The following is a 27219-nucleotide window of genomic DNA, read 5'->3' as shown; positions in this document are numbered from 1 at the left end:
GAAGTTCTTCTAAAGAAACCCATGGAAGATGTAAACTGTCTTCTCTGGGAAAAATGTTTCTGATGATAACTCAGAGATGAAAAGAATTGCATTATGATGCTGAACTTTTACTGACTTGAGCAAGAAAGAAATGGGATAAGGAAATATAAGACAGTGGGATAAGGAAATATTTTTCCCTCAAAGTAGGAGAGTGGGTGAATGGTTTCTGGACTCTTCTTTCTCCCTTACATTAATTTCTATCTGTACTGATCGAAAATTTTCATCTCCCTCTTCCAGAACTAAGTAGTTAATGCATTAATGGTGCTTAAAGTAGCATCCATGCCAGACTTTACTTTCCAAATGTGGTTAATATTCCTATTAGAGATCCCATAGAAAGGGGATTGTGGTTTGAAAGAGAGCATTTTAAATTAATCTCTTAAATTCTTAGTAGCTGGAGGCAACGAATTTGCAGCCAGATGGAAAAAGAAAGAGGCTCACGGGAAGGGAAAGTGATGGAAAAAATGAATTGACACTGAAAGGAATCTCTCTGGGTTTTTCTTGTTGGTGTAGTAGTTGGGAAGAAAGTCCTTCCTGACTCCAGAATAAGACTGGTCTTTCAGAGGCCACTGATATGAGTGGTTCTCCCACTCATATCAGTTCTCATTACAGTGGAACCGGAAGAACAGAATTTAAATGTAAAGTTTCCTAAAAATAAAATAATTTAAAAAGCCCAAACCAACATGTAATTATTCAGTGAACTAGTGACCAATACTAAACTGGTAATTAATTGAGTACAACCTGTCTTTATCAGCCCTCCTTCATATGTTGTGTTATACTCTGGGACCACATTCAAAGACTTTGGAAATGGGATGAAATTGAAATATTGTACTTGTATCCCAAAATTCTGGTTTTCTCTGGAGTATCTGGATAGTGCACGGAAACTCTCTGGAGAACAGGATGATTTGAAGCACCTGGTAATGTGTCCCACTGGAAAATCACCTACTTTAAAACATGAGAGACACTGCTGATAGCACAATGTGTTTCTCTCATTCAGGTAAACATCAGGGTACCTCCAAAGGGTGAAAATGATAATTTAGATGTCATCAAGTCTGGCCGTTATTACATTGTTTTACTGGGCAAAAGCATCAGTGTGACCTGGGACCTGGCCATGGGAGTCTCCATTATCTTAAAAGGCAATTTCAAAGTAAGTGTTTTTTGCTTCATTTCTTATTCTCACTAAAGATTGCACTTAACCTGTTCCCGGGGAACAGCTTTTTATCTTTTTTCAAAATGTAGATTTTGATGAAATATTAGGAACTTGTTCAAAAATGTAGGAGTTGTTTGGTACTACTGAAGGAGCGCCTTATTTTCTTGGTTGTTCAACTATAAGTGCCAAATCCTGGGTCATTGGAAATTAATTATGACAGAAAGAATGAGTGCTGTGGGGCCTCACAATAACCATGCCTTGAGGGATTTCTTCTGCATTCAAGAAGATCAACATAAAGAGCCAGATTTGCTGGTGATGGTGATAGGGCAGCGATCTCCAAAAATTAAATGGGATTGTAGGGATACACTCCAAGCTGAGCCACAGGGCACTGCTCACTAGAGCAGTCCTGCTTTCTGGAGGCCTTGGGGACAGCATGGTCCTGCTTTCAGTAAAGCAGAATGGGAATGGGAGCCACACGCTCTTTGGGAGAGACTGTTTTAGTGCCCTTGGCAAGGCCATGAGTAATTCAGTTTTTAAACTTCATGGCATTAAAGCACCAGGCTAAAAAGACTTCTTAACAAAACCCTAAACTGGTCTACAGATTTAAGATTAATGCTTTCTGTGTTTTTTTCCCTGCAAGGATCAAGTGTGTGGTCTGTGTGGAAATTTTGATGGAATCCAAAACAATGATTTGACCAGCAGCAGTGAACATCTTGAAGTAGATCCAGTTGACTTTGGGAATTCTTGGAAAGTTAATTCCCACTGTGCTGATGTTGCAAAGGTGATTGTGAATGAACTGTGAAAACTAATTAATGTAGGTTACAGTTACACTGAAAAATGGACAGAGAGCTTTGAAAGGATTAAAATACATAGAAATTAACTCCTTCCCCCCATGTTTTTTTCCAAATAGGATTATTTCTTTAAATCTGGTGAAAGGTCAATTAACTTAAGTAAAGCCTCTGGGCTGCCTGGCTTCAGAGGAATGTTAAAATAGCCAATTTGTATGGTAGAGACTGTTCCTAGAGTTATCCAGCCCAGATGCTTGAAATCCAGCTATCACTGGATTTTAGAGTTTAATCTTAAAAAAATAGCTATAATTTTCAGACAGGGGGAGTTCAGATAAAAATTTTGTTTTTTCCTATTCAAATTTCTATATCCCAAGATATCTTAGTCTCTCCATTACAAAGCATGGAATACATAGGTTAATTTCTGTATGATTTATTTTTTTTTAGTAAAGAACATTCAGTTTTTATTTTCAGGTTAGAAAGGCTTGAACAGAAAAAGCAGGATACAGGAGGGGATAGGAGACCTTATTGCCATCCATCATTGCCTGTGAATTTTGGGGAGGATAGCTTCTTTCTAAAAGCGTTATCCATGTCCCAGTGCTGGGCATTTTTTGGGATACTAATTATACTACACATAAGAGTCTGCCTCCTGTTTTCCAAATACAGAGTTTTGCAAGAATGATATTGAATAATAAATTTGTATGTAGCTGACAAAGGAAGCCCTAAGTATTTCCAAATGAAATGTGCAAGGAAACACCTTGAAAACAACTTGTTTTGACATCTGTAAAACAAAGCATTTAATTCAGCTGAATTTTTTTTCCTTGAAAATTTGTCCAAGTGATCAGGGGCAGGCGGGTGGAAAAATCCTTCTTTAGATCTTTTCTTACAAGATTTAAATTACCAGAAAAATACACTGAAGCATTTATTCTTGATCGTGTGAAATCTTCTGGGGTAGTTGCTCATTATGTACCAGTGTGACATAGCCACAATATTACTTTGCTGAATGTCACTTTTTTTCATATGACTTGATTGAAGTGCAGTAAGAAGGTGCAGTACTGAGTAGTGAGGCTGCAGTGTCAGACTGAGAAGGAGCAGCTTCTCATTTCACTGTCATAGGCACAGGACAGGACCTGCAGGGTGTTGCTGTGTTAAATTCCCTGTCAATGCTAGTGCTCCTTGTTCTTAGATAAATTAAATGGGAGGAGGGAATACTGAGCTGTTTTTATTCAGCAGCGGCCTTGGATATTGTCTGCTGAAATCTGATCATATTTTTAAGTCTCATGGACCTTCTGAGGAGTTGTGGATAATCATTTGTCAGGATGGGTGTTTGGTACAATGGGTCTTCCTGTTATCAAAATACCTGAGTTAAAACTTCAGGATAGAAGTAAGAGCTGGAGAAAATCAAGGAAGTGATCTGCTCTGCTGCAGCAGGATCTATGTGTGTTGTACAGCAGGTTGAAACATTACTCAAAGAAACAATTTCCTTTGCTAGTGAGTCTCCTACTTCAATTTGAAGACTCCCAAGGTCCTGAAGACAAGGCTAATGTAATCTCTATTTGTCTCTTACAATATTAAGCCCAACCTGGAACAGACCTTGATGTCTCCACTGTGTGGTGGAAACATAGTGAAGCAGATGATGGTAGAAACATCATGCAGCATTTTGTCTGGAAACGTCTTTGAAGAATGCACAAAATTGGTGAGTACTGGGTCACATGTTTCACATTCTTCAATGCTACATGATCTTTGCTGACATTGATTACAGCTGAGGGAAAAAACATAGTTGTGCTGACAGCACATTGGACTTGGTGCAGACTTGCTGGTGTTCTCATCTCTCACCTTGTCCTGTAGCTGACGCTTTATGGGAAAATGCACCCTTATGGGAAAATGCACCTATTAAGCTATGAAGTAACTTCTTCCCAAGGGAAATTTTACTGTACAGTCCAGAGACTGTACACGAAGTAAGGCCTAAGGGTTGAGGTTTGAGGGAAGGGGGAGCTGAGCCAATGCAATGCTATTCAGGCTGTATTATACCCAATCTGCTGCATGAGAGGAATGGGGACAAGGCTTAAAAATATTAAGTGACCACAAACTGCCATCCTTGCTGACATCAGCAGAAAGATTTGCACTGATTTATGTCCCACCTTGAGCCTTGGCAAGTGGAGCAGCCAAACCATCTGAAGGCTAACAATACGTACAGGAAGGAGATGAACTGTCCTGTGCCTTGTGTTTCTCTCCTGTAGGTGAATCCGGAGCCCTACATTGACATTTGCCTGTATGACACTTGTGCTTGTGAGTCTGTTGGGGACTGTGCATGTTTCTGTGACACCATTGCGGCCTACGCACACGCCTGTGCACAGAAAGGGGTTGCTGTTCACTGGAGGTCACCGACTCTGTGCCGTAAGTACAGAAATCATGGGGCAGAACTCTGTGAAAACATTCAAAGTTTTGGCTCAGACTGGTTGGATTTAGCTCTGCTCCCACGGACATCTGGAGAATTTCACATTAATGGGACTGGGTTTTCAGCTCTTTTTGACTCTCCCACCCCCTGTTTATTTCTGTACCTGGCAAACCCGTTCCATCAATTAGGGGATGCAATAGCCTGTGGTACAAAATCTAGAGGAGGAAATAGTAATATGGAGGTACATGTGCATTAAATAAGGTTTACAGTTTGGGGTTGTGTTGCACTTGCTATTACCAAACCTAAGAATTTCTGGTCTTGAGCAAGTATTTCATTGTGTGAAAAAAGATGTGATCTGCCTTGATTGTAGTCAAACAATAATGTAGTAAAAAAAAAAAAATCAAAAAAATCTGTATTTAAAAGTGAAAATCTTTCTTTTTCTAGATATATGTGGTCCACTTTGTCTCAGATAATTCTGAGAGGCATGGTGGATATACACTGTGGTTTGACTTTTTTTTTTTTTTTCTCCTCTGATTCTGTCCCTTGCACAGCACAAAGCTGTGAAGACCTGAATAGGCAGGAATTAGATTATCAGTGTGAATGGAGATATAATAGCTGTGGACCCGCTTGTCCTGTCACATGCCAACACCCCCAGGCTTTGGAGTGTCCTCTGCAGTGTGTGGAAGGATGCCATGTGCACTGTCCTGCAGGTAAACCCATCTTTTGATTTATTTAAGCAGCTTTTCTTCTTTGTAACAGGTACACTGATGTGTTTTCACCACAATTCCTCACTGCCTGAGGAGGGAGGTGGTTGGGCATCTTGGTTTGGGTTTGTGAAATGGGCACAGTGTGTAAAGGGCATGAAGTGTTGCCCAGAAGAGGAGGATGAACCCATGCCAGCAAGGATGAGGGAGGATGGGAACAGCTTGATGAGACTGGAGGATTAGGGCAACAGAGATTGTTGACTCTGTGGTTAAACTAGGATATGAATTTGTGCTGGGAATTGATAAAATGCTCTGCTTCGTGGCAGCTACAGCAGTGAAACACATTGCCTTCACCTGCTTATTACCTCCAAGATGCTCCTGAAAGTGCCCAGCTGGCATCCTCCCATGAGCATCAGCTTGTAGCTTAACTATTCCAGCAACTACCTTGTAGAAAAGGAAAAAGAAAAAGAAGACAGGAAATATGGGACAGGGAGAAGAAAGGGAAGAGGGGAAGCAAATAAGGTATTTTAAGACCCCAAGTAGCTATTCTGGGCCCTGGTATTTCTGATCAGAACAAGGTAGAGGATAGGAGGAGAAATAAATAATAAACATGTAAAATGGAAAATGTCATTTCCCCCATGTTACCGATATCCTGACATCTTCCATGCTTTGTTCTAAAGATATATATACCTTCTGTGTGGTGCTGGCAGGTATTACAATGGGTTAGGTACTTTCAATATCTAAATAAAAGCCATTACGAGGGAAGAAGAGAGATACTTCTTGGTGTCAAGTTGGCAGTGGCCACAACACCAAGCAGAGTATTCAGGAGGTTTAAGCTCACCTCAGAAGTACTGTTTTGCTTTTAACCCCATGACTAGTTTTACAGTTCATGACTACTGGCATCTTTACACTGCTCTGCTGTTTTGAAACAGGGAAAATACTCGATGAGCTGTCCCTGGATTGTGTCAGTCCAGAAGAATGTCCCGTGTGTGCAGTTGGAGGTGACAGGATCCCACATGGAAGGAGAGTAGTTTTGAACAGAAATGATCCACAGCACTGTCAATCTTGGTATGATGGGGTTGTGGAGGGAACCAGCATCCCCCTTCTGTAGGATGAGGGGTCAGGGATGAAGTACATCCTCATGAATAAGTTTATGGATGTAACTTTAAATATATACTCCAAAAGAAGCTTGAAAACCATCTGTTATGTCAATATCCCTTCACAGAGAACCCAGAGCTGAAGATTTTCAGTGACAGTAGTAGGGATTATAGAATGTCAGCTGAATTGAAGCAAGTGAAATCCATAAATTCCTTTCAAAATGGCCTTTTCACGTGTGTAGGTGGCCCTGGCTTCAGATGTTCCACTTCTTTTTGTGCAATATGTGATTCAACATCAATAAAGCTGTCAGACTCCTTCCTTCTGCCAGTGCTAAAAATTCCTGTGTGTAGTGCAAGGTCTGAATGTGCACTCAGTCTAGAACTTGCTGAGATTATTAGCAGTTGGAATGGTGTCCCATTACTGGAAAACCATTTCCACGAGATACTAAGGTGATACCCGTGGTCTGAGCCTGTATACAGGCGTTTCCAAATAGGATAAAATGAATGACAGGGATTGTGATGCTGTGCACTGGGCAGGATGAGGGCCTTCAGTTACAATGCAGCAGAGACTGTTTGCACTTTGTTTAATCCCCCATGGCATATTATGAAAATTTGTCATTCTCTGGATATCTGGAGCATGGATGGATATTTTCACTAGTGACTTATAATGCCATGAATAAAAGATAGTTTTCCATCTTCTAAACTGATCAGATTTAATGGAAAATGAGTTGTAAAACTGCAGCAGCCATTAGCCCAGACCGACAGCTTAGCTCCAAATAACTCTGAACCTCATAGAAGCTCAGAATGGCTACAAACTTGCGATTCCTGGTCCCTAGCCAGGGCTGGGGTGCAACTGAGCTATAAACCCAGGGCATGAGACTGTTAGGCTGATCAATTAAATACATTTTAACAATACACATGAAGAGCCCCAAATTCCATCAAAAGGTCAAAGAAGTGTCTTCTTAAATGAGTCTCTGTTCTCTAATTTTTGTAATTCTTAATAATAATTTATCTTAAATGTTGATACACTGGCTGCTGCTCACAAAAGATTTCAGAACATTAGGAAAACTTACCTCACTAGGGAAACATCCTTTTGCATAGCTGTCACCTAATTTAGATGCCTACACCATCTGTACAAACAATAGAAAATACTGCACAAAAATGAATTTCATAGCAAACATCCAAAGGAAATTGGAAACCTGAAGAGTCTTGTTCATATTAGGAGTAGAATAATAAATCTTCTATTGCTGTATGTTAATGCCAAAAGTAGCTGTGCATTCTGCAATTAAGAAGACACTAAAATGAGCTTGAAAAGAACACAACACTTAAATTAAAAGAACTTAAATGAAGGTGCCACACGTAAAGTGAAGTATTTTCCTGGAAAATGGCACCTTCTTCCAGTATTGACTTACGTAGTTTGTACATCCTGGGTTTTCTCTGGAAGTGAAAACAAGTGTTTTTTGGTGGTTGCTCTTTTCTAACCTTTTCCTACTCTGTTCCTTGGACTGTCCAGTAAGACAGGGAGAATATATGGACTGGTTCTGTTCCACCCTGTGCCTGAGTGCAGTCACGTTCTTTCCTCTGAGACGTGAAGCTGGTCAGAGGGATGGAACACCTCTCCTGTGAGGAAAGGCAGAGAGGGATGGGATGTTCAGGTTGGAGAAGAGAAGGCTCTGGGGAGATCTTAATGTGAGCTTTCAGTGCTTCAGCCTATGGGGAAGATGGGTGCAGAGTTTTTTGCAGGGCCAGTTGGGGCAGAACAAGGGGTGATGGTTTTAAGCTGAAGGATGCTCAATTTAAAAAAAAAAAAATAATAAAATTATATGAGACACAAGAAAGAAGTTTTTTACAAAGGGGTTGGTAAAACACTGTCACAAGTTGCCCAGAAAGGTGGTGGATGTCCCATCCCTGGAAATATTAAAGGTCAAGCTGGATATGGCTCTGAGCTCATGATCTAGTTGAAGATATCCCTGCTCATTGCAGGAGAGTTGGACTAGATACACTTTAAAGATTTTTTCCAGCCCAAACCCCTCTGTGATTCTAGGAAGTAAAGAGAAACATGCAGCCAGGAATTAGAAGGTCAGAAGTGTTAAAACCTTGCTAAAGATGGATGAATCATAGGTGAGTTAATAACAGGTAGAGGGTGACAGAGGTGAAAAAGTTCATGGTGGTACAGAACGATGAATAGTGGAAAAGTCAGAGGTAGGAGAAGGAAAGAAAATTGGGAGCTGAGGTGGAAAAGGGAAGGGAAAAATGCACCAATGGATGTGAGTAGAAATGGTGAGGTAAGACATAGAAGTAAAAAGAGATAACATCTATGGTTGAAATAAAACATTTAATATGAAAATCTGGACTGAAAAAGAAATCATAGTAAATAATAAGAAGGTAAGAGAGACATAAGAAACAGTGCAGGATGAACATGTGTAAAAACATGTATCCAAACCAAAATGAAGTCAAGAGAAAAACCCACCAGGAATGTAGAGCACTTTAGAGGTAGAGAGACTGTTAATTTCAGTTAAGGTTAAAATCTGTGTAAACCTGGCCCATGCACAGAATTTGCTGTCGTATCAGAGGTAAAACATCTCTCCAACTCTAGGATTTTACTTGCTGTTAGCTGCCTGCAGTTTGCCTTATATTTTGGTTCCTTGTGAAGCAAACTAGATCAGCAAGTTCAGTCCACCAGTGGCCTGTAGGTTGCTGTGCTGCTGATGCTCAGTGATTCCTAAGCAGCTTCCAGACGTAGATTTTACTCTTTCTGCTAAAGACTGTTCTAAGGAGTTTCCTCTGACTAACACAGTTGTTAGTCTTGTTAGTTGGTTGTGTTTCCTGAATCTAAACAAACATCCAGGAACATAGGGGATTGAGGTGTACAATACCATGTGGCAAGTTGTGAGGAGTTGGGGTGGGGGAAAAAAAAATTATTCACATCATGTTTTGGTTTCATTGTGGTTTTGAGATACTTGGTTTTGTATCGGTATTCTTTTATAATGTGTGGATGACTTGTTATAAGCATTGCTTTTTAAAGTTAAATTTGACATTTTTCTGATTTGATGATTTTTTTAGTCTATGTGAAGGGAAGAACTTAACCTGTGTGGACTGTGAGACCATAGAGAACACCCTAACTCTGACAACACCTATTCCAGAGGAGGACATTGAGCTACCAGCCAGTGCATACTCATGCAGCAAGATGATGGACTTGGCCTTCCTGGTTGATGGCTCCAGTAAACTCTCAGAGGAGGACTTTGAACAGCTGAAGACTTTCATAATTGGCGTGATGAAAAAACTCCACATCTCTCAAAAAAAAATCCGAGTGTCAATTCTGGTGTATAGGGCTGGTCCCACCATCTATCTTAACCTTAAAGATATCAAAACAAATTCTCAGATGAGAAGAATTGTCCAGAACATAAAATACACAGGTGATAAAGAAGCATCTGTCTATGAGGTCTTTAAATACACTGCATTGCATGTGTTTGGAAAAGCAGAAAGGACCAATGCCGCCAAAATCGCAGTGATATTTATAGCAAGCAAGCCTCAAAAAAAAATCCGTGACATGCTTGGGTTTTTGAAGACTAGAGATATCACAGTAATACCTGTGGGGATTGGGCCACATATCAATGTGGATCAAGTCAGGTTCATGGCAAAGATGTTTCCAGGTAGCAGAGCCTTCCTAGTGAGCAATGTGTTGGAGTTAATGGATAATAGAGATTTCCTCATTGATCATCTGTGTGGTCTTGGACCTGAAGAAAGTCTCCCGTTACCAGCTACATCTGCTCCAACCATGTCCAGTGTCATACTTGCCCCTTTGGGACTCACAGCCCAACCAGCTCTTTCAGAAAAGTCCCGTCCCAACAGGCTGGATATCGCTTTTATTGTGGAAGGATCTGACAATGTTGGGGAGGAAAACTTCAATAAAGTCAAGAAATTCATTGAGAAGGTGGTCACAGGAATGAACGTGGGACAGGAAAATATTCATGTTACAGTCATGCAGTATTCAGAGACTGTCAATCTGGAGTACTCCTTTAGGGAAATACAGTCAAAAGAAAAAATTATCGAGAAAGTGAGGAGTATACCCTACCAGGGAGGGAGGGCTACCAACACTGGCAATGCCCTTGATTATATTTCCAAACATACATTTACATCAGTGAATGGGGGCAGGCAAGATGTTCCTCACTTGGTATATATGGTGTCATCTAGTCCTTCTACTGATGTTATCACACGACCTCCCAGGAGCATGAATGTTATCCCAATAGGCATAACCCCCGGTGCCAATATCCAAGAACTCAGAAAGATCAGTCAGCCTAATGACCCAATTATCTTAAATAGTTACAACAGACTTATTGAAGAGGCACCTGAATTAGTGCTGCAGTCATGCTGCTCTCATGGGATGAGATTTTGGACCCAAATCACAGGTAAGATTGGATGAATTTTCTGTGTGATTTCCTCTTTTCTCTGTCAGGTCTCCTCCATTTACCCTGTGCACCACTGAAATGTGAAGGGTTCCCTTATCTGGTTTGGTGTCTTGCTGTTGTAACACCAAGGAAGGAATATTTGTCTTCCCTGAAGGCTGAGGATGCTGCCTCAGTCCAGCTGAATTGAGCCCAGCCCTGCAGTCTGTTTTCTGTAGGCTCAAAGTCCTTGTGTCCTTTTGTCAGCAAAGTACAGCAGCTTTCATACAGGTTGGAGAGTGACAGAGGAAAAACATTCTTCTATCTTTATTATTATTATTCTCTGCTTAAAATAATGTAAAATTATACTTCCTCTTTTGTGAGGAGACATTATTGGGTTTTTCGCAAACTTTTTTTTCATTTGTTTGCTTAGGGGTGAGGAGAGTATTCTGGGTTTTTTTGTTTATTTTTCTTTTGTTGTTGGTTTGGTTTGGGCTTTTTTGTTGGTGTTGTCATCTGCTGTTGGTTTTAGTCTCCTATGAGTAAAACAGAATTGGTAGAAGAGCAGGAATTGAAATATCCATGTATCCCACTGGATATGAATCTCAAGGCTTTCATTAAAGGGGCATCCCTTACTGCTTCAACTGGTCATTATCCTGCTTTGTTTTCCCAAAATGCAACTGGGCCTATCCTTTCTACTCCTACTACATTAGCAGATGCTACTTTTCGTTATTATATATAAAATATATATCTTTCCCTCCCCCTGTTACCCTCAGAGTTGTGCAACAAACCCATGGACATCATGTTTCTTCTGGATGGAAGTTCCAATATAGGAGCATCGGAGTTTGAGGAAATGAAAAACTTTGTGCGGGCATTTATTGAAAGTGTTGTGGTTGGTATGTATCTGCCTTTCAGCTCAAACACAGAAAGATGTTTTTTATTCTTTTGCTTGTAGGGGACAAACCAGCTTCTCAGTGGAGGTTTTTCAATTCTTAATTTTAGATTACTCATTCCAATCCCTCAAAACACTGACTGCTCAATGTTTATTTCCTGACCTATGTGGGATGGCTGATGCTTTCTGGGAGTGCTAAGCTCACTGTAATTGCAGAGTGTGTATTGATAGGGGGATACACATCTGGTTAGACTATTCCTAATCTTTCATTATCAGTGCAGCCCACCTGGCAGAATGCCTTGTATTCTGCACATATGTGAAGGGATCATGTGGCACAGGGAGCAGTTTAGGACATTGTGTGGGTTGTACCAAGCCCATCTGCATGGCAGGGGCTACACAGGATCCCGTGTATTCCCAGTAGTATTTAACAGACATGGATTTTTTTTTTTTATCACAATTGTATTTTTTTGATCCAGCATTAAGTCATTTCCATGGAACAACTGTTGTTATTTACAAAGAACTGATAAAGACTCATTGTGCTCTATAAATACCTTCAGTAGGAGGCCATGAAGAGAAGTACAGCCAATCACCATAAACAACATATTGCCTGGTTCAATTTTGCAAATCTGATATTTTTAATTATCTATATAAATGCTTTAATAGTTTTATTTGTACTTCTTACATAATGTATAATCAGAATGTCAGAGAGGAGCATAATTTGGAATTTCTCTTCATTCCCCTTCACAGGTCAAACTCCCTGGATTCACTTTGTTCCATGCACATCACTCCAGTGCTGTATGAGAGAGGGAATTGGGCATGATCCAGGAAGCATTGGAAATTATCTAGGGAGCTTAGCCCATCTGACAAATGAGGCATAAATCTACTGCTTGTGCTAAACAAAGTGCACGTTAAAAAAAAAAAAAAAAAAAAAAAAAGAGGGGGGTTTTAGACAATTTTAAAATGGGAAAGAAATAATACTGAATGGAGATCAATAAAATGAAATTCTCCAGTTACTGTCATATTGATCTGGGCTATAGTACTGCATGCTGACTCCTGACAGAAAAGCAAATGTTTCCAGCAGTACTTGCTTATTTTTTCACCAGGAAGGAGTTCAGTTTTGATCTTTTCACACTCTGATGGAAAACCACTGTCTAGCTGTTCCTAATGTAAATCACAATGCCAACGTCTTCTTTAGATTTATTTTAAGACATTCACATGCACTGCCTAAAATGTTTATTTTCCTGCTTCAGGCAATTCTTCAATTCATGTGTCAGTTCTTCAGTATGCCAGGGAAAATAACCTAGAAATTTCATGGAACATGCCTCAAGAGACTGACAGGCTTGTAGAGATGGTGCAGGCCATTCAACAAAGGGAGCAAGGTCCTACAAGACTAGGTGAGTGATTTTGTGAATATTGGTGTTTAAACAAGACAGGGAACAAAATGCCAAGGAATGCTAAATACAGGCTGGCTGCAAGCACCAATTTATGTAATTGTGGTGGCACTTCTTTTTAAGGTTTAACCTCTTGTTATGGTTCAATTTTCTCTATTAAAATGTATTCATAGGTTACACAAATTATGGTTTGTCTTTAATGTATTTTGGAAAGAAGCCTCAAAGTAATGCTCGGGATTTGCATTCATTATCTTTCAAGCAAGCAAAGCATAATTCAGAAGTAAAGACTTTGATCATTAACCTTTTAGTGCTGGTCAGTTGATTAGACATTTAGAAGCAGAACTGTTCATGCTGACTTCAGAAGCTGACCTTGCCAGATGTTTCTGCTGAGCCAGTGTAACCCATCTGGCTGAAAAATAGCAAAACAAGAGTTGTATTCTGTGTGGTTCACTTCCCTCATTCAAGTTGCCACGCTGGTTCCACAGGGACTAAAGCTGGCACAAGACTGGGGATGGTGCCATGGAGCACAAGGATTGCCTAAGGCAACACCTCAGCTGAAGAGTTACTTGTGAAATGCCATCTTCTGTTCCAGACAGATAGGTCCACTTCAGTTTTCATGTGCTAAAACATCAGAGATTTCCCACTGGGTCTGTGGAAACTCGGTGCACATATGAATATCAGTTGCAGGGTTCAGCAAAAAATGATAGCATATATCTCCTATAGCATTTTTCACCAGATACCCTGAGAATTGGAGCCACATTTATTCCAGCAGCAACCTAGCATCAGGGTCCTATAAGAATTAAGGAATACACAGATTTTTGGGGTCTTTGGGCTATAAAGAGTTATTTGTACAGAAGAGTGTGAAATAAAACCTGACTTCCATATTCGCAGGAGGATTACCTCTGATTGCCTTCTCAGCCTGGAGAAATAAAAATACCAGATGGCTGATGAGACTTCTATAGGCTTGTTGTGGGATGAATTGTTGCATACAAATAGATAAGTTTTGTGAAACCTTCCATGTAATGTGTAGAGAAAGCCACACGAACTGCAGGATAAACAAGAGCAAACATGGCCTTTGGGAAATGAAATGGGAGAGGCAGACACATGACATCCTCGTTAGTGATTTGTTTATGTCTCATTGGAAAATGCTCAGAGACCGTGATCTAGGATGTGATATAATGAATCAAAGTGGAATAGAATAGAAGTAGTTCCTCCCAAATGAAGTAATGAAAATAAGTCACGGTGGTGCTGTCCTGCACCTTGTGATGTGTGTGAATGTGGCTGGCTGTCCAGGAGACAGCATTCCTGGGAAGTGCACGGTCACTCAGGCCCTTCTGTCTGAGCTCAGGCCTCTGGAAATGCAGAGGCTGCTTGATGGCCCAGTCTGGATGCGGCATTTTCGTAGAAAATCTCTTCTGGCCTTTGCTTGATCTGAATTTACCCATCAAAAAATAACATTGCTTTCAGACCAGAGCCGATTTGTATTTGCACTGGCTGCCGTATGGTAGAAGAACAATTCAGTGAAATTTTTATTCCATCTATGTTGATCCAAATTGTGGTATTTTGGTCCAAAAACCTCTATTTGCAGAGGGCAATTGTTGCTGCCACTGCAAAAGTCTAATTGTAGAAAGCGTTGCATTTCCTGCCTCATTTAGCCATAGGGAAGCTCCAGGAGAGAGAGATTTTAAGAAATAATGAAGAAGTATGTGAGGGCATAGAAAGAACAAGAAAGAGCGGCCGATACCACAAATCTTTCCCATGCTTGTGCAGTGGGGCCATTCAATAACATCAGGCAAATTTTGGCTCAAGTAACCTATCAAGATGCAGCTCTGGGGCTATTCAGACATCATGAAATCGTGTACAACTTCACATAAGAAACAACTGAAGAAAAAGAAAAAAAGAAGGAAACTAACTAAACACTAAAGTGATGTGTGCAAGAGAACTGAGAATCACGTAAATGTGTCTCTGTTCAGCATTTGTGGGTGTTTAGGAGAGTCACAGGGAGCAGATTGAGAAATCCCTACAGTAAATACTGCTTAACACTTTATAAAAAACATTATTTTGCTTCCTTATGGCCCTAGTAAAAGTCATTCATTTAGGTTGAAATTTTCCTGCCTCAGCCTCAAAATTTGCAGGAAGTATGTTCTGTGTGGCTCAGCTGTATAAAAGCATCTTTAGGGAAAGAAATATTTCCCTCCCACCCTCTAAGGGAAAAAAAAAAACAAACTTGAATTTATATTTTTTCCTCCAAATTTCCATCATTATTAATATATTTGATTAGCAGCATTCAGCTTTGCTGTCAGGATTAAGAAGGCATAAATGTCTTTCTCCTAAACCTCCCCCGAGGTTTTGGAAGCAAAGGTCCACCATCATCCCCAAATGATGCATTCTATACTGAATTTCTAAAAATCCTGCCCCCTGTCACCCAAGGCCAGAAGCTGTCCTGATCAGAGGGCTGACACCCACTAACAGAGACTTTGAGTTGTTCCACACAAGTACTGCTGAACTGGTGGTGCCAGCTCCTTTTTGAAGCCAGTTTTGGCTGCCACTATTATCTTCCCTGAGCTGTTTTAATTCACTGCTCTTCAGGGCTTTTTTGTTTGCTTTTTTTTTTCCTAGTTCATTCTTAAAAGGTTTGTGAGTTGAATGAGCTCCTGGTGGAATCTGGGTTCATCAGAAGCCCATGGTGATAAGAGAAACACAGGATTTGTGACATGTAGGGGTGAGGTTTTTGGGGCCTGTTCCATTTAGTGATGCTGGACAGACAGGTTTCTGCTGCTCATGAAAGGTTCAGCACATGTTAATCAATATGTGTTAATGCCAAAATATCAACATTCATGTGCCAAGAACTGACTACTCAAAGCACTGTGGGATCAATTTTCAATAGCTGATTTGTTTCAAAATTAAAATAATCTTATATTTTCAGTGAAAAATCCCAATTCAGTGCCAAGCGAAGAGCCTAAATTAAGATACAAAGACCAGCTTCAGGATTATGGACCTGATCTAGTGGAAGGTGTCCCTGAACATGGGACACCAACCCAAACTGTTCTGTGATTTTTATGATTCTATGATTATCATGTGGGGGAGTTGTTCCTGGTTAGGCAAGTCCTTTGTTAAATAGTTGCAGTCTGGAATACCCAGCATCTGGACAGTGTTGGCTGCTCCTGTATCACTTCAGGTTCTGAGGAACCATTCCTTTTTAGTTTCTTTCCTAGGCAGCTTTCAGGACTTGTGAATGATCAAGATCTCTTGTGGTATTTTTTTTTGTCAAGATGTTGCAGAAATGTTAGAGAAACCACTGAGGCCACTTAAGGCACAGATTCACAAGTTTCCCGCAGGAACCTCCATCTAATTGGAATCCCCTATCTATTACAACTCCACAGACTCTCAAGGGGCTTTACATTTAGTTTCTTTTTTCAGACAAAATTAAAGAAAATGATTGCAAAGGTTGCTCTTAGGAAGTTTTTGCTTTCCCTGAGGCATCCACCAAAACATTAAATGTCTGTCTGTTCCAGATTGGCTAATTCTGGGATGAATCTTCATTTTCATTCCTTGGATATATTTCATATATTTCTAGGCCATCTTGTGCTTATTCAGTTAATTCCATTATGTCCATGATTGCTCCCAATCCAATATTTGTGATTGAGCTTTAACACATCTTTTTACACATTTTAACTCTCGCATCTAAATCATTAGTGAAACTATTCAATAAGGCAGAATCTCATGTAATTCCCTGTAGACTCCTAGTAAACACCTCCAAACTCATTCAACAGATTGTCTTATGTCCTTAAAGCTTGTTTATGTCAGTTTAATCAACTTGCAGTCCTTGCAGGCACCTCTGTGTGAAGCATTCTGAGTTGTTACTTCAAAATACAAGCGTAACTTTAAAATCCATCAGGTGTCAAGTCAACCAGGAAAAGGTTCTTAAAAAGCGTTTTCTGACTCTCAGAATTTTAGCATCAAATGTTCATAGTCAGTATTTACTGATTATTCCAAACATGAGCACTGAAGGATGGGGAGAAGATGCTGTTCTGTGCTTGGAACGATTGGTCTGTCCTTTCTAAAGTAGCCTGTATGGTTCAATTGAGTTTTTGTTTTCCCTTTTTATTTACTTGTATTTTTTTTCCCTGGACATGGCCAATGAGTAGCAGTCGTGCCACTACTGACTGAGCTGGAAGGCTGCTGGGGTCTCACCACCTTTAATGGGCTGAGGGAAGGGCTAAAATGGCTGAAACCAACCTGGGCTAGAGGAATATGTTCCTGCCCATGGCAGGGGAGCTGGAACTGGATGGTCTCTAAGGTTCTTTCCAACCTAAACCATTCTGGGATTGACTTCATGTTTCTATGCTGTGAGCACTCTTTCCAGTCTTAAAGCCTCGTGCACAGTGTTGTTTAAGTCAGTGTAAATACTTATAAATTTCCTTTACTGGTATGACAATGTCAGGTTTCTGTTGTGTTGCAGTCTCACAGTATGAAAATGTTCAAGTGGGTTGATTTTAGCAGTGAATTGTTTCTATTGTGGCCTCTGAGGGATTTGGTATTTCTCCTCGTGGCGAGATGGAGAGACGAAGAGTTGAGAAGTAACAACTTCCAGCTTGGGATAGGAACTTTCTGAATCCCTCAAGCAGGACAAAAGTGTTCATTTGATCATGTCTTCAGACACCTGGCTCTTTTCTCTAGAGCTGGCTTCAAAGTAAAGGGAGAAATTCAAAGAGTTTTTACTATGCTAAATCCAATTTTCCATCCATTAAATTGAGTAACTACTTTTGGGGCCTTTGAAATAATCACTGGTTCTATTACAATGGTACTTGATTTCTTTCTGAGAAATTATAAAAAGAGTGGATTTTTTTTCAGTTTGCAAATATGTATGGAGTTTCTGAGCATTTTTAAAATTAATGTGTGAAGAAGAAAAACGGAGCTGGAGTGGCTGCTGACCACATGAACCACACAAAAGTCAAAGGGTCATTAAAGAAAACAAATACAAAAAATTCAAGTACTTTTCATAAATGAATAAAAAATCATCTTACTGTGCAAAAGCTTAACCTAAAAAATATTTGAAAGTTAAAAACTGAAACAGTTTTTCTGGTAATTATTTGTAGGACCAAAGGGGAATGAGTCAATCTTCTGGCACAGTGACCATCCTAGAGCAATCTCAGGGACTTTGAATATAGTCATATTTATTTGCTGTATTTTGTTTTATTCTTCATTATTTCTAGCTAATGTGCCCTTCTGTATCTAATATTTACCTCAACAACCATTTGTAGAGAGGACAACTGTGTAGGACATGAGTTAATACCTGAGGTTAGTTATTTTTTGTGGTCGGGAATACTAAGTTTGTGAGATGGAATCACCATCACCAAGCTAATAATGGTGTTTTAAAATGCGTTTTGTTGCAAATAGAAAAACATTCAAAATTTTGAGGTTTTCACTGAATATCCAACTGCTGTTGCTATGTTATTGAGTCACTGCATGGTTTGGTTTGAAACGGACCTTCAAAATCATCTCATTCCAGCCCTTCTGCCATGGGTGGGGACACCTTCCACTATACCAGGCTGCTCAGAGCCCCATCCAACCTGGCCTGGAACACTTCCAGGGATGGGGCAGACACAATTTCCCAGGGCAGCCTGTTCCACTGGTGCCTCAGGACTCTCTGAGTAAAGAATTTCTTCATCATATCAAATATAAATTTCTCTTCTTTTAGTTTAAAACTTCCCCTTGTCCTATCCCTACCTGCCACTATAATAAGTTGCAAACAAATGCACTTATTATTATAAATTTTACTGTGAATTCCTCAGGCAAACTTATTTTACCTCTGCAGTTATTGCAGATTACTCAGAGGAAATACTCTTTCAAGTGTTTATTATTCATCAGTTACTGTTTGCCCTGAATGTCACATCAGTCAGGTTTCATTTCTACTTCCTGACCTGATAACTTCTAAACCCAAAGGAGCTTTTAAGAAACCTGCATATCATGATTCTCAGTATAAATATTTGTGCAAATACATGTCTAAATGCAAGTACTAACAAAGTGCTCTCTTGCTGAGGTCATAATTATCAACACAAATTTTCCTGAGTGTTCACAGATATTAAATGAAGGGGCAGCAGCTTCCCTTTTAAGCCGATTTCTGATTTGGTAGGTGAAGTAGAATTTCTTTGCAAGTTTTGTGGGATTTGGTGTGGGTATTTTTTGTTTTATTTTGTTTTTATTTTAATATGGATCATCAGTTGTATTATGGATTATACAGAGTTTAAATTTCAGTGAGGTTGCTGGTAGTGTGGAGGCAAGGTAGGCTTTTCACATCCATAGGGAAACTTGATGGAATCAGGGTAGCACTAGATCTTTTATAGGAGTGAGAACAACTTGTGTCAACAGCTCAGGATGATGCCAAGCTGTGGATCAGCTTGCCCACTGGATGTCAGTGTTGCTCAACAGTTCGAAGCAGGAATATAATCTCCACAATGTCTTCTATCCTTTAGGGATGGCAATACTTCTGGGAAAGGTAACTGCTTAAATGAGATGTGTAACTTTATTGTGGCTACGGAAAAAGAAAAAAAAATTCTCATCACTGCAGGGACTGGGATGGTCTGGAGATGGAGTTAAGGATGGTCCTTCTGTGTTTGGTTGCTGTAATAAATACTGGAAGGTTTTTAATGGCTGAGATATTTCATGTAGCTGCAATAAATCAGACATGAAAAGTCCTTTAAGAAGAAATATTTTTCACTACCTGCTAGCATAACACACTAAAGCAATAAAAGATTTAGTTTTATAGTCTCCTGTGACTTTTCTATTATATCTCTCATTTCTCTCTTCATTTCTTCCTAGGAAATGCCATTGATTTTGTGGTCCAGAATGCGATGTCAGAATCCCATGGGGCCAGACCCAGTGCATCAAAGGTTGTGATCGTCATTGTGTCGGGGAGCTCACAAGATGCTGTGGAGGCTGCTGCCCTCTCTGCAAGAGTGAACAGTAAACCTTGTTTCACTGTCACTATTTATGAGTTGTTACTTTTAAAGTAATGAGCTAGAACAAAAGATGGAAAATTAACATACTGGTGTGTTCATGCAAGTTCTGGAGTTGCTGTGTGTGATGTTGTGGTAAGGAACAGACCTGAACAAAACATGCCCCATGAAGATGCCTTTGATGTACTGGGAAATTCAAGACCAATCTGCAGTTAAGGCTGACAATTTGCCCAGGACTCACGAATCAGTAGCATTTCGTTTTCTGAGATCCTGTGAGTAGACAGGGAGAACAGAAATGTGGTCTAATATAATAAATTCAATACTGTTGCAGTGCAGTGAAACTTGAAAGGCTACTACTACTACTACTACTACTACTACTACTAAATATAATCATCATAATCATAAAGATAATAATGATAATAATAAGAAATTTTGATGAGATTCTGCCCTGACCTCTACAGGAATATACTTCTGCTATCACTGTGCTGCCTGATCATTTTTCAAGTTTTCTGGCTGTTGTTTCTGTATCTCAGCTTCCTCAGGTGTTCAGCTGAGGAACTTTGACTTTATTTGAAGCTTGCTCTGGGAGTTATTGAATAAGGCATGGACTGTGCAAGAACTATCAACCATTATTTTTAATTAAATGGTTTGACAATAATCCAATTGCCGTGTAACTGAAGAAAGAAAACAGTATATTGAGATTCTTTTTTTTTATTATTATTTTTATTTAGAAAGAGTGAAGATGTCATTAAGTCTGCAGCTGTGTTTTGTTGCCCATGAATGATCTTATTATGCTTGGGACTAATAGAGCTCAGCTTAGCTAACAGTCTGATTAGAGCAGCATCATTTCAGCTCTTAGTTGCCTTTAGTGAGTGTGGGGGGAATGATGCAAGTAACACATGAAAATTAAGAGCTAGAGAAAAAAATCCCAGTTATTTTTAAAATTTATTTTAAGAAGCAAATGAAAAAAATAAGTGATATAATCTTTATGTTGGAAAAGATCTTTAAGATTGTCATGTCCAGCCATTAACGAAGCACTGCCAAGTGCCACATCCTTAAAATACTTCCAGGGATGAACACTCCACATCCATGAGCAATGATTTTTTCCTGTGCCTTGCCTATTTCAAACCCTTCTCTTTTCCTAGGGGTATCCCTGTTCCCAATTGGTGTTGGGAACAGATACAATGAAGAGCAGCTGAGGACTTTGGCTGGACCATCTGCTGCTAACAGAATCATGAAGCTCCAGAATTTTGAAGATTTATCCACCATGATCACATTGAACAGTGAATTTATCAAAAAAGTGTGCATGGGTAAGTCCAAAAGTCGCGACCTTGTGTCTAGAGCATAACACAAAAATTGAAATGCAAAACCAGGATGGCTTTTCTTGATATTAAAAGGCAATCAGATAGTTAGCTAGTTAGTTAGTTAGTTGTTGTTAGTTTCCACTGACAACCCTTGGAAATGCTGACCTAGACCACCACCATCACTTAGGTGTGAAACCAAATTTGAGCCCTTTAAATATGTATCCAGCTGCTATTCCAATTAGCCCAATTCCAGCAAGGTTTTTAGAACTGCTTAGGCCTGAACTTTCAAGCTACCATCTTGATAAAAATCAATCTTAATTAAAACCTTGATAATCACTGCTCAGGACTGGTCAATAACTGAAGGACACCAGGAAAGCTGAAGCTGTCATGAACGAATGAGGCATGTGTCAGAAATGTTGTGAGCAAAGATTTCAAGTTGTGTTTTTCAGACATTGTTATGTGTATGCCTACAGAAAATTCAGCCAAAATAGAAGGCAAAAAGAAAAATAATAAAACATTTGCTTTCCCAAGGAAGCAGATACTGGGGGAAAAAAATGTGTAAAATGTTTTAAACTAGGATTCATTTATTTGTAGATGACAGCATGCCTTCTCTAAGGAACCTTGCTTCAACACTGACCTACTGACCAGGATTTTACTTGTTTTACCTCCTTGATCTCGATATAGATATTTATCCCTCATCTTGTTGTTGTTATTCCTGTTCCAATAACATCCACACGTTCTCACCACAAGCCACTGCCTCATGGTGTTAGTCATTGCACAGGTTTTTGCCAGCATTATGAGGGCTTAGTTACATCTTCACTACAATAAATGGACTTTTTTTGCAGAGCCAAGGACCTCTGAGAATGAGGAAGTTGCAGAGTGTTCACAGCCCAGCTTGGAGATATCCGATCAGCCTCCACTGGGATCACTTCTGGCATTTTAAAATCTCTCCAGAGCATCAAACAGCTGCCATTTTCTAGATTTAAACAGCTGCCATTTTCTTTCCTCTCTTTTAAAATAAGCTTGTAAAGATGCATTTCCTCTCTTCACACTGTAAAATATGTGACTTTTCTTGCTGTAAATTACATTGATCCAAGATATAGGATGGGGAGCAGGAATTTGGAACAAGCAACTATTTTCTTATTGCAATCTGTGCTATAACCTATCACTACCAGAGGTGAAAGTACTGTATTTTTTTATTAAAGCTTTTCCAACAGCTCAAAAAGACTTGGACTGTAGACATCTTCAACAGCTAAAACCTGAGAAATTTAGCTCTCTCCCTTTTGCTGATAGTAAAAATTTTGCTAGGGGGTGAAAAACTATAATTGTTTTCTTTTTGATGGGGATTTATTTTTGTTTGGATTTTTTTTCCTGTTTGTTTTGTTTATATAGATTTCATACAGTCTGTAAAATATTATTTTCCCCTTTAGACTCATACAGTTGGATTTCTCTTGCAGAGGGAGTCTTGCCTTTTGTATGGAAGTGTACCAAAAATAATACCATTAAAAAATGGTTAAAAGGAGTTCCTAAATGATTTCAAAATACATTACTTATTCTGGAAAAGACAGAGCAGAGAGTGTATATAGGATAGCATAGTCTAGTATTCTACAAAGAGTTTGCTGGTCAGTGTTTTAATATCTTAGAGACTTTGTCATGCCATAGTACAAAAATGAAAAAGCTTCAAAAATACCTTTAAGTGTGTAGTGAGAGCACACAAACATAGAAAGTGCAGTTTAGTGGGTACCTTGTGACCATTGAACTGATTATATGAAAAAAGATGCTCATCAGTCATTACTAATGTTAGGAAACTGAGTTTGAGTGTTCTTATTGCAGCTATTTGTGCAGTTATGCTGTATTGATCTTCCTTCATTTAATAAATGTAGGTGTGGGTGTGGGTGTGGAAATTCTCATGACCTGCTAATTTCCAGGAATGTTCTCAGTGGATCATAAGATTCTGAGGTAAGGTTGGACTGTGCCTCAGAGCCAAAGCCATGCTCACCCTTTAAGCACCATCTGGGCAGAGCTGTGGCTGTACAAGAAGTGTACAGAACCTGTAGGATTGGAGCCCAGTTATTGCTCATGGAGTATTTTGGGACCATTGTCATTGTTTATGCTTTTGTGACTTGTTCTTTGGACACTTTGGACAAATGCCTGAAGTCTTCAGGTAGGGATTCACACATTCTAGCACAAAATTCCCCAAGCTTCTCACAGTTTAAATCAAGTTTTTAAGTAAGCAATCTGTATTTTGGTGACTTGTGTTGTTAACAAAAAGGTTATATTGTTAAAAGACTTAATAAGGGAGTGGGATGACTAAAAAAATGTCTGCTTTTCTTTCAGACCCAGTCAGAGAATGCATAGATGAGGATGGAAACAAAAAGAGAGTAAGTGCATTGCCTGTGTTGGGCATCTGGCTTTTAAATTGCAAAGTTTGTGCTAGAACATGAATATCTGAACAGTTAACCTAAACCAAAAATTGTGGGACAATATTAAGAATGATTTTGGAAGAGGAAAGTGTTGGGTTTTGAACTGGTGGGATAACTTTGCACACAGAGGAAGCTTCCTCTTACATCACCTCATCTTGGAGAGTGTTGAATGTTGTTGAAGTGCAGAACCAAAAGTTGTGATAGTGTTTGTCTTCCCTGACAACAAAAAGTGCATTTCCACCTTCTGGTGAGAGGACTTCTGGGACAGCTACACATGGCCAAAATAAAGGTGCATGTGCAGGGTCAATGTCATTGTCCAGCCCATGTCATGCTAAAATTACAAATACCTTGTCCCTATGACAATTTTACAGGAAGATAATTATTGTGTGACTGTTATGTCTCTAGGGAAAATCGTCTCTTTAGCAATGGAATCAAATTTCTTGGAGTGAGTTTGTGCAAAAATTATTAGACCTGAGAAAATGCTCAGAAATGTTAGTAAACTTGTCTGATCTTTCAAAAGTGATCCCACTCTAAGAAAGCAATGTTCCAGATGTTATAAATGGTTCAGATTCTTCATCTCAGGTGAGATGCCAAGGTTTTTCAGAGTATGTGATACTTCATACATTTAAAATATTAGCATAAGCTTGTGCCATATTTTCAAGTAGGGATCAGTTATGAGTTCTACTCCGGCATTTATCTTGAATTTCCAGTACATAAAAAATATTCCTTAGGTTTTTCCCTTGTGAAGACATGACTGTGAGGAAGGATGTGGCTAATGAATGAATATGAATTATCTAAACACAGGAAATATATCAAAGCTGCCTTACATACTTGGCCTCAATCAGCTAGTCAGAACACAGAAAGGCTTTAGCTAAATCAGACACTAAGTATAATCTGATGGCTTTGAGGCTGACAGCTTAATTAAGTAAAAAAAAACAAACCCAACAACAAAAACTAAACTTGAAAAACTTCTTTATTAAGACCGAAAAAGGAAAAAAAACCCTGATTTTGTTTGAACTGCATGTGTCCAGGCCTCTGGGCTCCTAGAAGCAGACACAGGTATGTGTAGATAAGTGCTGGGAAGGCTAAACTTGAATTTCAGACATGTCAGGTTTCATTTTTGGGGATGATAAACCTAAAGCACAATTTCCGTTCCGTCTGAAATGCTTTTAGAGGCAAACAGGCTGGGCTCCAGTCCATATAAAAATGAACCACACATTCAAATGGCAGGGATTTTGATTTGCCTCTTCTGTCAGCCAGGAAAAATAGGTGTTAGAAGGCACTATGAGGCCACAGCCTTCTGGAGCTTCCCATAGAGCCTACAGGACACCTGTAGAAGTTCCTGCCCCTGTGGTGCAGCATCCTCTGCTGTGCCTCACTGGCTCTAAGGTGCCACTGTTCTGTTCCCCTTTTTCAGCACAGCCCAAAAATCCACAGGGAGGAAGAATCAAGGCTCTTCCTTCCCTGATTCATAAAACACAGGTTTTTATATTAGCTTCATAATTTTCAGGTGTTGCTCAGAGAATTCTTGCAGAAGGCTCAGCTTCCCAAACGGGATGTCTGTCATGCACCTGGGGATTGTGGGAACAGATCTCTTGCAGTTTGCGAGGAAATCTGAGTTCTTGGGATCAAAAAGCTCAGCCTAAATCCTATCACTGTCAGGAATATTATGATTTGCTACTTTTTCATGTTTTGTTTTGTTATTAAGCTACCCTGGACGTGGCTGTGGAAGGAATATTCTTGATTGAGGTCATGGTTAGTAGCAGATCAAATGTGCTGGGTCAGGCCAAAAATCTGTCCTACCCCCTGCACTGTGTGGCCAAAAATAGTAGCCAGGGAAGCAACATTAATAAATATGTATAAAATTTTCTTGAACTATCCTAGCCATAAACAATTTGTTAGTCAGGGACACCCTGAGCTGCAAGTGACACCTTTTTGTATGTGATAGTGCTGGATTGTTTCATCCTCTGTGAGTTTCTTCAGCTGTTCTTTGAATCCTTGGAAGTTTTTAGTACTCATCAGATCCAGTGGTAAGGGGTTGCAGGAGTGCCAAACATTGGCTGTGTAAAGAACCATGGTTTCATGTTTTAATTTGCCAGTTTGCAGAATATCAGGAAAATTATAAAAAATTAGTCATTTTTTTTAACATAGTTAATTTTCATTGTTGGTCTTGTTTTGAAATTTAGAAGCAGGCATAAAAATGATAATGGAAGTGTATGTTTTTGTCTTATAATAGTGATATTTCCCCATGAAGTGATCTATAGAGCAATTTGCATTTCTAGGCTGTTTAATGTGACAAACTCCATATCCCTGAACTATTACCAGGTCTTTTCTAGTATTGTTCAGCTCTTGGCTTAGAGAGTAGACAAACAAATAACCTAACCTAGAGTAAGAGGTAACAGCCAAGGGAGCTGCTGAGGTATATGGATCTCCTGCAGATGCACAGCAAGACACAGAGTGTGCATATCCAGGTCTGTAGGTTCTTAGCTCCCTCAGAGAGGAAGTCTGAGGCTTCCTGCAGTGTCCTGGCAAACTTATCCTTCACAGCTTAGAAACCAAATTTTGCTCTCCTTTCTGTCCTGCTTTTGCTCCTACAGTTTCATATAAATTGGAATTTAGGCTCTCTTTGTCTTCAGAGTCCCTTTGTTTTTCCTCTGCGCTAGGATTCTTGTGGGTTTTTATCCCTCAACTTTTTTTTTTTTTTTTAAATTTCTTGTGCTTTGCTTTTCTTGTCCAGCTCCTAGATGTTTTCTAATAAATGTCCTATTAAAGAGTGAAATAAAACCAATAAAATAGGTATGGAAGCCAGACTTGCACAGCTGTATATGTAACCTTCCAGGTGCTCCACTTTCAGTGAGTTGTAGGAAAGACAATTGTAATTAAAAAGCATTCTATCTCTTCCTATGTAAATACTTTTGCTGTCCTTTTGTTACTTTTTCACTGCCTCCTCTAGGCTCAGAAGTCTGAAAAAAGTATTAAACAACTTCCAGTTGCCTTCTCAAAGTCCTGAAATATATAAAACAAGTCCAGTAAATTAACCTGTATTTAATATGTAATTTTTTGTGGCTGCAAATATGGCAGCTACTTGATGGCATCCCGTAGCTCAGAGAATACAGAAAAATACTTCACAGAGAATCATCTGTGAATTATCTTGTTGCCAAGGTATTTTATCCCTTTTTTCTTCTCTTCTATGGGAATGATGGTTAAACTGCAGAGGACAGGATGGGAGATGGCTATGCCCAGTATCAATTCTCTTTTCTTCCTCACATTCCTGCTTGTGAATATAAAGGAATGTTATCCAGCTCACAGAAGCACCGTTTCACTTGTACTGGTGTTTCTGGACTCAGCTCTGTGGACAGAGCTCTGGAAGTGCTGTTTCCCACATTTGGGGATATTCTTGGGAATGCACACCTCAGGGATGAACACTGTTTTAAAACTCATTCAGCCTACTTATGGACTTTAGGGCTCTGCAGGATTGGAGCCAGAGAGCTTACATAGGAATCTTGAGACACTCCACATGTATCTCTCTATTATTTATTAGTATATAATCCTGATGCATTAAAATTCAGACTGTCCTTTGGAAAACAGGAATATATGTTACATTTAATTCTTTAGCTCTAGAAATCCACTATGTACATCTAATAACACTGATCTGGTAGAGTATCAATTTCCCTTTGGGAAGAAAGGAGCTGTTT

General features: G+C 39.4%; 1 protein-coding gene across 1 annotated transcript in view; it reads left to right on the top strand.

Annotated features, from left to right (window-relative positions):
• The window catches only part of VWF (von Willebrand factor), a 127200-nt gene that overhangs the window by 64304 nt on the left and 35677 nt on the right, over window positions 1–27219 (top strand). Inside the window, exons 22-33 of the mRNA XM_015628568.3 lie at window positions 1034–1183; window positions 1827–1967; window positions 3548–3667; window positions 4212–4368; window positions 4921–5079; window positions 6006–6141; window positions 9234–10579; window positions 11332–11451; window positions 12698–12841; window positions 19661–19804; window positions 20943–21107; window positions 23439–23482. Of these exons, the coding sequence (XP_015484054.1) occupies window positions 1034–1183; window positions 1827–1967; window positions 3548–3667; window positions 4212–4368; window positions 4921–5079; window positions 6006–6141; window positions 9234–10579; window positions 11332–11451; window positions 12698–12841; window positions 19661–19804; window positions 20943–21107; window positions 23439–23482 (2826 nt within the window). The remainder of the gene's footprint in view (window positions 1–1033; window positions 1184–1826; window positions 1968–3547; window positions 3668–4211; window positions 4369–4920; window positions 5080–6005; window positions 6142–9233; window positions 10580–11331; window positions 11452–12697; window positions 12842–19660; window positions 19805–20942; window positions 21108–23438; window positions 23483–27219) is intronic.

Source organism: Parus major, chromosome 1A, assembly GCF_001522545.3.
Source record: "Parus major isolate Abel chromosome 1A, Parus_major1.1, whole genome shotgun sequence".
NCBI classification, from domain to species: Eukaryota; Metazoa; Chordata; class Aves; order Passeriformes; family Paridae; genus Parus; species Parus major.
The sequence above is the reverse complement of the archived record's forward strand: the minus strand, read 5'-3'. Positions and strand labels throughout refer to the sequence as shown.